The sequence below is a fragment of the Cynocephalus volans genome, chromosome 3 (assembly GCF_027409185.1).
Source record: "Cynocephalus volans isolate mCynVol1 chromosome 3, mCynVol1.pri, whole genome shotgun sequence".
Classification (NCBI taxonomy): domain Eukaryota; kingdom Metazoa; phylum Chordata; class Mammalia; order Dermoptera; family Cynocephalidae; genus Cynocephalus; species Cynocephalus volans.
Window position 1 is genome coordinate 34960590 of NC_084462.1, and position 12718 is coordinate 34973307.

Below are 12718 nucleotides of genomic sequence, written 5' to 3' on the forward strand. Positions count from 1 at the left end.
GATGTAGAGTAAATGGTGCTTTTCCACAAGTACCCAAGGTAGTGGCTGGCTTTCTGTGATGGAGCTTTCTCTACCAAGGAGTATTTTTATAGCCAGTTTTTTTTTTTTTCCCCTAAAGTATCATAGTTACTTCCTGAAAAGAGTTAAGCACTTGTCAATGATGGAAACTCCCAGGTTCTAATAGGGGAATTTATAGTCTAAAAGAGGTGACCATCTCGAAGACATAAAGTCATAAGGACTGAAAAGCTATTAAGAACCACGTAGTCAGAAAAGTTGAAGATTATATGAGACTAAAGATTGCCTAGCTTTTGCTCATTGGGAATAATTTACAAGGTTCAACAAAACAAATGCTTGTGTAGTGAATGTAAAATTTTAAAAATTTATAAATTGTGACTTTAGTATTTATATACCCAAAGTTTGTAGGTACAATGTAGTGCAGGGTATAAAAGTCAACATAATTAAATTCACTGTCCCTCAAGTTACACAATATAAAAAGATCCAAGGACTAAGCATTAATAGGCTCCTGTTTGAGTAAATTATTATTGGTTAAAGATGTGTAGATGAGAGTGGAATAGTGGAGCTGTTCAGTTTGTTTATAGAGTAAATTTTTAAAAGTGAAACTGAAATTTTCCAAATCTTTCTTCAAGGTCCTGAGCTACTGGGTGTTGGTTCCTTGCTGAAGAAGTACACGGCCCTTCTGTGCACACACATTGGAGACATACTGCCTGTGGCAGCTAGCGTCGCATCTGCCAGCTGGCGGCACTTTGCAGAGGTGTCCTGCATTGTGGAAGGGGACTTCACCGGTACCTTTCTTGTTTATTGCCTGTGGACACATGTTTATTTTAGGAGGTTGATGAAAGCTAAAATGTGTCCTTTCCTGGTAAAGCTGCCTACATTTATTCTATACATTTTCTATCTTGCCCTTTCTTTTTTTTTGTTTTTTAGTTACTGACAATTCTGTTGTTAAACTAATTGGTATGATTCTTTATATTTATACCACCATTATTAACACTGTAATAATGAGGTCAGTAGTAATTGTCTAATTTTATTTTGACAGCATAAAAATTAGTTACCCCTTTCAGGATCTTAGTAAATTCCAATATCACACAGTATTTTTTAAAGTTAATTTTATGATGTTAGAGCATTATATTTGAGTGCTTTTTTTCTGATGGTAAACATAGTGGTAAACATTTAGTTTTCTGAATAAAAGACTATATATAGAGAGATATAAGATGTTCTCTTTGTATAGTTCTGCATTTGAAACACAGTGTTTTTGAGAAATATTTTTGGAACTCAAAGGGTTGTATTGATAGCTATACCTGTCTCTTTCAAAATAAAAGATAAAATAATCCTGTAGAAATATGCTAAAGGACAAGCATTACTTATTTTTGTGACTTATCAGAATTTAAGCATAGATCCAGGTTACAAAGTGATTTGGAGGATATGATGTATTTTTTTCCCCTCTTTTCAACTGTAGGTGTTCTTCTTCCAGAGCTGATAGTGTCTGTAGTGCTTCTGCTCAGTAAGAATGCTGCTGTCATGCAGGAGGCCGGGGCTGTGCCTCTGCTGGGTGGCCTGTTAGAACACCTGGATCGCTTCAACCACCTTGCACCAGGAAAGGAGCGGGATGATCATGAAGAATTAGCCTGGCCTGGCATAATGGGTATGGCATCTTAACTTAAAGGACTTTCACTGAGGAGGGTTTTGTCCTTGTCTAACGTATTCTTGCCTTTCCATTTGAAAGAATACTTTATGAAGGAAGATCAATTATTTGCCATTTCCACTGATGGTAGTTTAAGTGGAAAATGAAGATAATCCAAATCAGAAGAGATTTGGGTTATAGTTAACAAAGATTTTGTATCAGTAATCGTTAAATGCTGAAATGGGCTATTTTAAAAATGCTGGAAAACCCTTTGCTGGGAAATGGGCTATTTGAAAAATGCTGGAAAACCCTTCGTAGGTGTCTACAGAAGGTGCTGTTGAGGTGGTACTGTATGGAAGGTACTGTCTGTAGTGCACACCAAACTGAAGTGAAATGTCTTTTCAAAGTTAAGTCACCAGGCTCTGTATGGCTCTGGTGTTCTGGACTCAGAATTAATCAGGGTTGTGGTGAAGTTTTATATGCAGCTAGGTGGGCTTTTTCTTCTCCCATTTTAGACCATCATCTTTATAAGACAGGAGCTTAAAACAGGAGGTAGCAATCCTTCTGAGGAAATAGCCTTAGGCTCTCGAACATAGTTTCTTATTTTTTAATACAGTTAGTATTTTCAGCACCATCTGTCTATATTTGTTTAGGAGTACACATAAATGGTTATTTGTTATTTTTGTCTCTATACTAAACATGGTTGAGGGCATTTAATTTGATCAGCAGTTTATTCATTTTATAACACATACACAAAGTATGCAAAGGAGCTCTGTGACAGAAGACAGAAAACTGTGTCATGCCATCTAGGCTAAGAAATGGAACATGGTAGGACCCTCCCAACACTGCCTCTGTCTCCCTGATAGGTGCCCCTCCCTGGGCTGGGTGGCTGTCACTCCCTTAGTTCTTATGATCATTTTATCATCTAAGCATGTGTCCCTAAACAACATAGTTATAATTTTGTCTGTTCTTGAACTTCATGTAAGTGGAATTAAATAGTATGTACCCTTTGGTGTCTGGCTTCTTTCCCTCAACATGAGGTTTCTGAGGTTCATTCTGTTATTTTCTTTCATTTTTGTTGCTTTATATAGTATACCGTTGTTTGAATATACCACAATTTATTCATTCTACTTGTTGATGGAAATGTAAGTTGTTTCCAGGTTTAGGTTATAGTAAATAATATTGGTTTAAGCATTCTTATATCTGTTTCTTGGGGGAATTGCTGATTTGTAGAAGATGATTTAATGAAGAATGTCAGTTTTCCATAGTGATTGTGCTGATGTCCATCTGCATGGCACAGTGTGGCAGCTCCTGCTGTTCCACCTCCTCACCAGTACCTGGCACTCTCAGAGCTTCCTGTTTTAGACACATTGGTGGTGTACACTGGTATCTCAAAGAGCATTTTCCTGATTATTTAGGAGGTTAATATCTTTTCATATGTGCATTAACCAGTTAGATATTCTCTTTTCTGAAGTGCCAGTTCAAGCCTTGTACCCAGTTTTCTATCAGGTTGTCTTTCTTTCTTTTTTTTAATAATTCATGAGGATGTTTGTATATTTGAGATACAGATCTTGTAGATATTTTTCTCTCATTCTGGCCTGTACAGTCTCTTAATAGTGTTTTCTGATGAACAGAAGTTAATATTAATAAAATCTAATTTGCTAATTTTTTATGGTTGTTCATTTTTGTGCCTTAAATCTTTTTCCTACTCAAATTTTCTTTCATATTGCATTTTGAAACTTTTATTGTATTAACTTTCACATTTAGAGCTACAGTACACTTGGAATTGATTTTTGTTTGTTATGAGGTAGAGGTTTTATATTTCTTTTTCCCCATAGCATTTTGTCCATAGGGTCATTGTGCCAGCACTTTTGGGCGTAAGGACTGTCCTTGTTCACTCTTCTGGAGTGATCTTTGTGTAAATCAAGTGATTGTACCTGTGTCTGTTGTGATCTTACAGCTTTTTCTCTGTTGACTGATTGCACTTGCCAAGACCTCTAGTGTATTGTTGAGTAGAAATGGTGACAGTGTGTGTCATTATCTTGTTCCTAGTAGCAGAGGAAAAGCTATCCATATTTATCACGTGCAGTATGTTTGTTATAGGATTCTCTTTGTAGATATTTTTGAATAATAAGGATGTTTCCTTCTATGTCTGCTGTGGCTTGAGGTTTTTATTATGATTGGATATTAAATTTTATCAAATGCTTTTTCTGCATTTCTTGATCATATAATTTTTCCTTTTTTCTATTAATGTATGAATTATTGACTTTTAAAATCCTAAATCAGCTTTCCATTTCTGGATTAAAACTACCTTGGTCATAATATATTGGTCATATTAATACACACTGCTGGTGTTGGTTTGCTATTTTTTAAAACAATTTCGCATCTATGTATGCCATTTTCATACATCTGTGTTTGTCATTTTTCTTGTATTTTTTTTCCTATGGTATATAATTTTCTTTTATTGCAATACTGTACAAGTTATTGATAACTACTATCCCTGCGCTAACAAAAAAGCTGTAATTCAGGAAAAGGGCAGCTCCCATGTAGTCGCATTTAATTTCTGTTTACAGTCTATCTGCCCAAGAATGTTAGCTAGTCAGGGGTGCAACTAGCTGGTGGATCAGGTAGTAGGAAAACATAATAGACATCCAGATTTTGGTAACCAAGGTTGTGCTAGTTTCATAGAACGAGTTGGAGAATGTTCTTTCCTCTTGTTTTCTCAGAAGTATGTGTATAAGACTGGTAGCACTGGCCATATAAACATCTTGGTCTGTAGTTTCCTTTGTGAACAATCTTCAAATGAACAGGGGTGTGGAGTAGGAGCCCAAATTTTGTGTGTGTGTGGTAAAACATACATACCATAATATTTGCCATTTTAACCACTTTTACATGTACAATTCAGTGACATTAAGTACATTCACATTGTTGTGCAACCATCTCCACTATCCATCTCTAGAACTTTATTTTCCCCTGCTGAAATTCTACCCTTTAAACACTAACTCCACATTGTCCCTACCCCTTCCCCAGCCCCTGACAACCACCATTCTGTTTGCTTGTGGAGGATACCAACACTAATAAAGCAAATGTAGTGTTAGCATGGCCACAGCCCTGTGGTTTAAGGTATAGCCTAACGTTTTAGAATTGCACATTGAAATGCTAAGCTTGGGAAAAACAGAAAACTTTCCCAGGACTAAAGTCTCTGTTTTAGATAAAAAATTGTAACACAGCAAAAATGCTGGCTCTAAGGGCAGATGTCCTTAGTTCAGCTAAACCTCAAGATGGGAAAGTATGGCGATTATCTCACTGTTCTTTTTGTAACCACCTATGTTCCTTTTCTGTAACTTTCTTGTCTGGAGAATAAAAACGGAGAGGAAACCTGATTCAGAGTTATTTTCCTAGGAATACTGCTCTCTTGAAGGACTTGCCTGGAATTAACCCTTTCGGGCCTCTCACTGCTCAGAAGAAATGGGCTTTGAGTAATCCTTTGTGTCTCCATCACTGTGGGAAAGGTGACACTTTCTGTCTCTAGAATTTGACTACTTTAGGTACCTCATATAAGTGAAATCGTACAGTATTTGTCCTTTTGACTGGCTTATTTCACTTAACATACCTTTAAGCTTCATTCATGTTTTAGCATGTGTCCGAATTTACATCCTTTTTAAGGCTAAATGACATTCCACTGTATGTATGTACCACATTTTGTTTGTTCATTCATCCATCAGTGAACACTGGGGTTGCTTCCATGTTTTGGTATTGTGAATAATACTGCTATGAACATGGGTATACAAATATCTTTTTGAGTCCCTGTTTTCATTTCTTTTGAGTAATGAAGAATTACTCAAAAGTAGAAGTAATAAGATAGCCAGAAGTAGAATTGATAAGATTATGTGGTAACTCAAAATAGATGGTCACTGACTTAACAATGATTTGACGTAATGATTTTTTGACTTTATGATGGCATGAAAGCAATGCACATTCAGTAGAAACTATTTTGAGTACCCATACAACCATTCTGTTTTTCTTTTTCAGTAAATTACATGAGATTTTCAGCCTTTTATTATTAAATAGGCTTTGTGTTTGATGATTTTGCCCATTTTATTATTAAATATGCTTTGTGTTCAATGATTTTGGCTAAGGTAAGCATTCTGAGCAGGTTTTAGCTAGGCTAGGCTAAGCTATGATGTTTTGTAAGTCAGTTGTATTAAATGCATTTTCAACTTAGATGATGGGTTGATTGGGACATAACCCTGTTGTAAGTTGAAGAACATCTGTATTTAATATTTTGAGGAACCACCATGCTTTTCCTACAGTGGCTGCACCATTTTACATTCCCACCAACAGTACATAGAGGTTCCAGTTTCTCCACATCCTCATCAACACTTGTTATTTTCTGCTGTTTTTGATAGTAGCCATCCTAATGTATGTGAAGTTATATCTCATTGTGGCTTTGATTTGCATTTTCATACTGATTACTAATGTTGAACATCTTTTCATGTGCTTATTGCTCATTTGCATATCTTCTTTGGAAATGTGCATTCAAGTCTTTTGTCCATTTTCGAATTGGTTTTTTTTTTTTTGGTTATTGTTGAGTTGCGGGAGTTCATTATATATTCTGGATATATATGATTTGCAAATCTATTCTCCCATTCTGTGGATTGCCATTTTACTCTTGATAGTGTCCTTTTGTTGCACGAAAGTAGTTTATTTTGATAAGTTCAGCTCATTTTTTTTTTCTTTTTTTGCCTGTGCTTTTGATGCTATATCCAAGAAGTTGCCAAATCCAATGTCGTGAAGTTTTTCCTAAGAGTTCTATAGTTTTAGCTCTTAGGTTTAGGTCTTCTGTGATCAATTTTGAGTTAATTTTTGTGTGTAGTCTAAGATAACAGTCCAACTTCATTCATTTGTATGTGGATCCAGTTTTCCCAGCACCATTGGTTGAAAAGACTGACCTTTTGCCATTGAATGGTCTTGGCTCCGTTGTCAAAAATCATTTGTCCAAATGTGTGAGGTTTTATTTCTAGGCTTTCTGTTATATTCCTGATCTATATGCCTGTGTTTATGCCAGTACCACACTTTTGTTTATTATTTCTTTTCTTCTTTCTTAGGGTTTAATCTGTTAGTTTTCTAACTTTTTGAGAAATGGATGTTTATTAGCACACTGATATTTTTTATACTATGTTTATTATAAGAATTTTCTAACATAGATAAAAGTAGAAAAAATAGTAGAATGAACCTAGCTTTAATAAGTATTCACATTCCCCATTCTCTCCCATACTTCTCTATTTTACTTATTGATTGATTGGATTATTTGAAAGTATGTCTTTGCATTTAAAATATTTCAAGACATTTTACTGCTTAATGCTAACTTCTTTTTTAAAAAATTTATTTTTATTTATTTATTAATTTAATTTAATTTAATTTATTTTTCTTAATTTTATTTTGTCGATATACAATGTGGTTGATTATTGTGGCCCATTACCGAAACCTCCCTCCCTCCTCCCTCACCCCCCTCCCACCCAACAATGTCCTTTTTGTTTGCTTGTCGTATCAACTTCAAGGAATTGTAGTTGTTATGTCTTCTTCCACCCGCACCCCGGTTTTTTTTTTGTGTGTGTGTGTGTGTGTGTGTGTGTGTGTGTGTGTGTGTGTGTGTGTGTGAATTTATTTATTTATTTTTAGCTCCCACCAATAAATGAGAACATGTGGTATTTCTCCTTCTGTGCCTGACTTGTTTCACTTAATATAATTCTCTCAAGGTGCATCCATGTTGTTGCAAATGGCAGTATTTCATTCGTTTTTATAGCTGAGTAGTATTCCATTGTGTAGATGTACCAGATTTTCCGTATCCACTCATCCAATGATGGACATTTGGGCTGGTTCCAACTCTTGGCTATTGTAAAGAGTGCTGCGATGAACATTGGGGAACAGGTATACCTTCGACTTGATGATTTCCATTCCTCTGGGTATATTCCAAGCAGTGGGATAGCTGGGTCATATGGTAGATCTATCTGCAATTGTTTGAGGAACCTGCATATCATTTTCCATAGAGGCTGCACCATTTTGCAGTCCCACCAACAATGTATGAGAGTTCCTTTTTCTCCGCAACCTCGCCAGCATTTATCGTTCATAGTCTTTTGGATTTTAGCCATCCTAACTGGGGTTAGATGGTATCTCAGTGTAGTTTTGATTTGCATTTCCCGGATGCTGAGTGATGTTGAGCATTTTTTCATATGTCTGTTGGCCATTTGTATATCTTCCTTAGAGAAATGCCTACTTAGCTCTTTTGCCCATTTTTTAATTGGGTTGCTTGTTTTTTTCTTGTAAAGTTGTTTGAGTTCCTTATATATTCTGGATATTAATCCTTTGTCAGATGTATATTTTGTAAATATCTTCTCCAACTCTATTGGTTGTCTTTTAACTCTGTTAATTGTTTCTTTTGCTGTGCAGAAGCTTTTTAGTTTGATATAATCCCATTTGTTTATTTTTCCTTTGGTTGCCTGTGCTTTTGGGGTCGTATTCATGAAGTCTGTGTCCAGTCCTATTTCCTGAAGTGTTTCTCCTATGTTTTCTTTAAGAAGTTTTATTGTTTAGGGTGTATATTTAAATCCTTAATCCATTTTGAGTTGATTTTAGTATATGGTGAGAGGTATAGGTCTAGTTTCATTCTCCTGCATATGCATATCCAGTTATCCCAGCACCATTTGCTGAAGACGCAGTCCCTTCCCCCAGTGAATAGGCTTGGTGCCTTTGTCAAAGATCAGATGACAGTAAGTGTGTGGGTTGATTTCTGGATTCTCTATTCTATTCCATTGATCGGTGTGTCTGTTTTTATGCCAGTACCGTACTGTTTTGGTTATTATAGCTCTGTAGTATAGCTTAAAGTCCGGTAGTGTTATGCCTCCAGCTTTATTTTTTTGGCTCAGCATTGCTTTGGCTACGCATGGTCTTTTATTATTCCATATAAATGTCTAGATAGTTCTTTCCATTTCTGAGAAAAATGTCTTTGGAATTTTGATGGGGATTGCATTGAATTTGTATATCACTTTGGGTAGTATGGACATTTTCACTATGTTGATTCTTCCAATCCAAGAGCATGGGATATCTTTCCATCTTCTTGTATCCTCTCTAATTTCTCTCAGCAGTGGTTTATAGTTCTCATTATAGAGATTTTTCACCTCCTTGGTTAACTCAATTCCTAAGTATTTTATTTTTTTGGTGGCTATTGTAAATGGGCAGACTTTCTTGATTTCTCATTCTGCATGTTTACCATTGGAGAAAAGAAATGCTACTGATTTTTGTGTGTTGATTTTGTATCCTGCTACTGTGCTGAAATCATTTATCAATTCCAAGAGTTTTTTTGTAGAGGTTTTAGGCTGTTCGATATATAGGATCATGTCATCTGCAAACAGGGACAGTCTGACTTCATCTTTTCCAATCTGGATGCCCTTTATTTCCTTCTCTTCTCTGATTGCTCTGGCTAATACTTCCAGCACTGTGGTGAATAGGAGTGGTGAGAGTGGGCATCCTTGTCTAGTTCCTGTTCTTAAAGGAAAAGCTTTCAGCTTTTCCCCTTTCAGGATGATATTGGCAGTGGGTTTGTCATATATGGCTTTAATTATGTTGAGATACTTTCCCTCAATACCTAACTTATAGAGGGTCTTTGTCATGAATGAGTGCTGAATTTTATCAAATGCTTTTTCAGCATCTATAGAGATGATCATATGGTCCTTGTGTTTGATTTTATTAATATGGTGTATCACATTTATTGATTTGCGTATGTTGAACCAACCTTGCATCCCTGGGATGAATCCCAGTTGATCGTGGTGAATAATTTTACGTATGTGTTGCTGTATTCTGTTTGCTAGTATTTTAGTGAGGATTTTTGCATCTATATTCATCAAGGATATCGGCCTGTAGTTTTCTTTTTTGGTTATAACTTTACCTGGTTTTGGTATCAGGATGATGTTTGCTTCATAGAATGAGTTTGGGAGATTTGCGTCTGTTTCAATCTTTTGCAATAGTTTGTAAAGAATCAATGTCAATTCCTGTCTGAATGTTTGGTAAAATTCTGTTGTGAATCCATCTGGTCCTGGGCTTTTCTTTGTTGGGAGCCTTCTGATAACAGTTTCAATCTCCTTTATTGTTATTGGTCTGTTCAAATTTTCTACGTCTTCATGGTTCAGTTTTGGGAGCTTGTGTGTGTCCAGAAATTTATCCATTTCCTCCAGATTTTCAAATTTGTTGGCGTATAGTTGTTTATAGTAGTCTCGAATGATTCCTTGTATTTCAGATGAATCAGTTGTAATATCGCCTTTTTCATTTCCAATTTTTGTTATTTAAATCTTCTCTCTTCTTTTTTTTGTTAGCCATGCTAATGGTTTGTCAATTTTATTTATCTTTTCAAAAAACCAACTTTTTGATTCATTGATCTTTTGTATTGTTTTTTGGGTTTCAATTTCATTCAGTTCTGCTCTGATCTTAATGATTTCTTTCCGTCTGCTAACTTTAGGTTTGGATTGTTCTTGTTTTTCTAGTTCTTTAAGGTGAAGTGTTAGGTTGTTCACTTGCCATCTTTCCATTCTTCTGAGGTGAGCATTTAATGCAATAAATTTCCCCCTTAATACTGCTTTTGCAGTATCCCACAGGTTTTGGTATGGTGTGTCATTATTTTCATTAGTTTCAATAAATTTTTTGATTTCCTGCTTGATTTCTTCTTGGACCCATATGTCATTAAGTAGAATGCTGTTTAATTTCCATGTGTTTGTATAGTTTCCAGAATTTCGTTTGTTTTTGATTTCTAGTTTTAATCCATTATGGTCTGAGAAGATACATGAGATAATTCCAATTTTTTTGAATTTGTTGAGACTTGATTTGTGACCTAGTATGTGATCTATCCTGGAAAATGATCCATGTGCTGATGAGAAGAATGAATATTCTGAGGTTGTTGAATGGAATGTTCTGTAGATATCTGCCAAGTCTAATTGGTCTAGAGTATTGTTTAGATCTTGTGTTTCTCTGCTGATTCTTTGCCTAGATGATCTGTCCAATATTGACAGTGGGGTGTTCAGATCCCCTGCTATTATAGTATTAGTATCTGTTTCCTTCTTTAGGTCTAATAGAGTTTGTTTTATAAATCTGGCTGCTCCAACATTGGGTGCGTACATATTTATGATTGTTATGTCTTCTTGATGGATCAGTCCTTTTATCATTATGTAGTGTCCCTCATTGTCTCTTTTCATGGTTTCTAGTTTAATGTCCACTTTGTCATATATAAGAATAGCTACTCCAGCTCATTTTTCTTTTCTGTTTGCATGGTAAATCTTTTTCCATCTTTTCACTCTTAGTCTATGTGAGTCTTTATGGGTGAGGTGGGTCTCTTGAAGGCAGCATACAGTTGGGTCCTCCTTTTTAATCCAGTCAGCCAGTCTGTGTCCTTTGATTGGGGAATTTAAGCCTTTTACATTAAGAGTTGTTATTGAAAAGTGTTGATTTATCCCTAGCATTTTATTGATTGTTGTTTGGTTGTCTTAGGTGTCTTTTGTTCCTTGCTTTCTGATTTACTGTTTGGTTTCTGTGTTTGTTGGTTCCTTAGGTTGTAGATAGCATTTTTATTTGTTTGTTTTCTCTTCATGAATGCCATTTTTATTATACTAGTGGGTTTTGATTTTTCTTGGGTTTTTATGGCAGTGGTAGTTATTTTTCAGGAACCAAACCCAGTACTCCCTTGAGGATTTTTTGTAAGGGTGGTCGTGTGGTAGTGAACTCCCGCAGTTTTTGTTTGTCTGAGAAATATACTATTTGCCCTTCATTTCGGAAGGATAGCCTTGCAGGGTAGAGTATTCTTGACTGACAATCTCTGTGTTTTAGTATTTTGAATATATCATCCCATCCCTTTCTGGCTTTTAGGGTTTGTGATAAAAAGTCTGATAGTAGCCTGTTTGGGGCTCCCTTATAGGTGATTTGACGCTTCTCTCTTGCAGCTTTTAGATTCTCTCTTTGTCTCTGAGTTTTGCCAATTTGACTATAACATGTCTTGGAGAAGGCCTTTTTGGGTTGAATACGTTTGGAGATCGTTCAGCTTCCTGGATCTGAAGATCTGTGATTTTTCCTATACCTGAGAAGTTTTCTGCCACTATTTTGTTGAATATGTTTTCAATGCAATCTCCTTTTTCCACCCCTTCTGGAATACCCATGACTTGGATATTTGAGTGCTGAAGGTTGACTGATATCCCTCTGAGATTTTCTTCAATGCCTTTGATTGTTTTTTCTCTTTTTTTTTTGTCTGCTTGTGTTATTTCAAACAGCCCATCTTCAAGTTCAGAGGTTCTCTCTTCACCTTCCACAAGCCTGCTGGTTAAACTCTCTGTTGTGTTTTTTATTTCGCTGAATAACTTCTTCAGTTCGGCATGTTCTGCTACGTTTTTTTTCAGGTCATTGATTTCCTTGTACATTTCCTCTTTCAGGTCCTGTATACTTTTCCTCATTTCATCATGATGTCTAGCTGAGTTTTGTTGTATCTCATTCAGTTTCCTTAGAATTATCACTCGAAATTCCTTGTCAGTCATTTCAAGGGCTTCTTGTTGTATAGGATCTAGAGCTTGAGATTTATTATCTTTTGGTGGTGTACTTTCTTGATTTTTCGTATTTCTGGTATCTTTTTTTTGATGTTTATTCATTGTGGCAGGGGTTTTCCCAGTCCACACATCAGATGAAATGAGCAGAGTATCTTCTGTTCCACTGCGCTGTCTGATGAACACAGCAGGTAGACTCAGAGGAGAATCAGGGGCAGCGCACGAGTTCCTGGTCCAAGTGTGGCCGCCGCCCATCGGCTCCAGTTCGGCTCGATATGTTGGGGCGCCTGGGCCTGGAGGGACCTGATGTGAGGGTGAGGAGGGGCTGCCGCTGCCACTGCCGCTGCTGCCGCCGGGTGAGGAGGCGGTACCGCTGCTGCTGCCGCCGCCGCTGCTGCTGCCGCCACTGCCACTGCTCTGGTGCCGGGTCTGGTTCCTTCTGCCGCCGCTGAGCCTTTCACGGCAATATCCTCATGGGCCGTCCAGAAATGTTCTTTTGAAA

At 36.6% G+C, this 12718-nt stretch overlaps 1 protein-coding gene across 4 annotated transcripts in view; it reads left to right on the top strand.

The window, feature by feature from the left end:
• HERC2 (HECT and RLD domain containing E3 ubiquitin protein ligase 2) overlaps positions 1-12718 on the top strand; it is a 239052-nt gene that overhangs the window by 93246 nt on the left and 133088 nt on the right. For 3 of the 4 annotated variants that reach the window (XM_063091718.1, XM_063091721.1, XM_063091720.1), the window contains exons 22-23: positions 648-803; positions 1478-1663. In XM_063091718.1, coding sequence (XP_062947788.1) covers positions 648-803; positions 1478-1663 — 342 coding nt within the window. The remainder of the gene's footprint in view (positions 1-647; positions 804-1477; positions 1664-12718) is intronic. The other variant, XM_063091719.1, reaches the window with a different exon arrangement.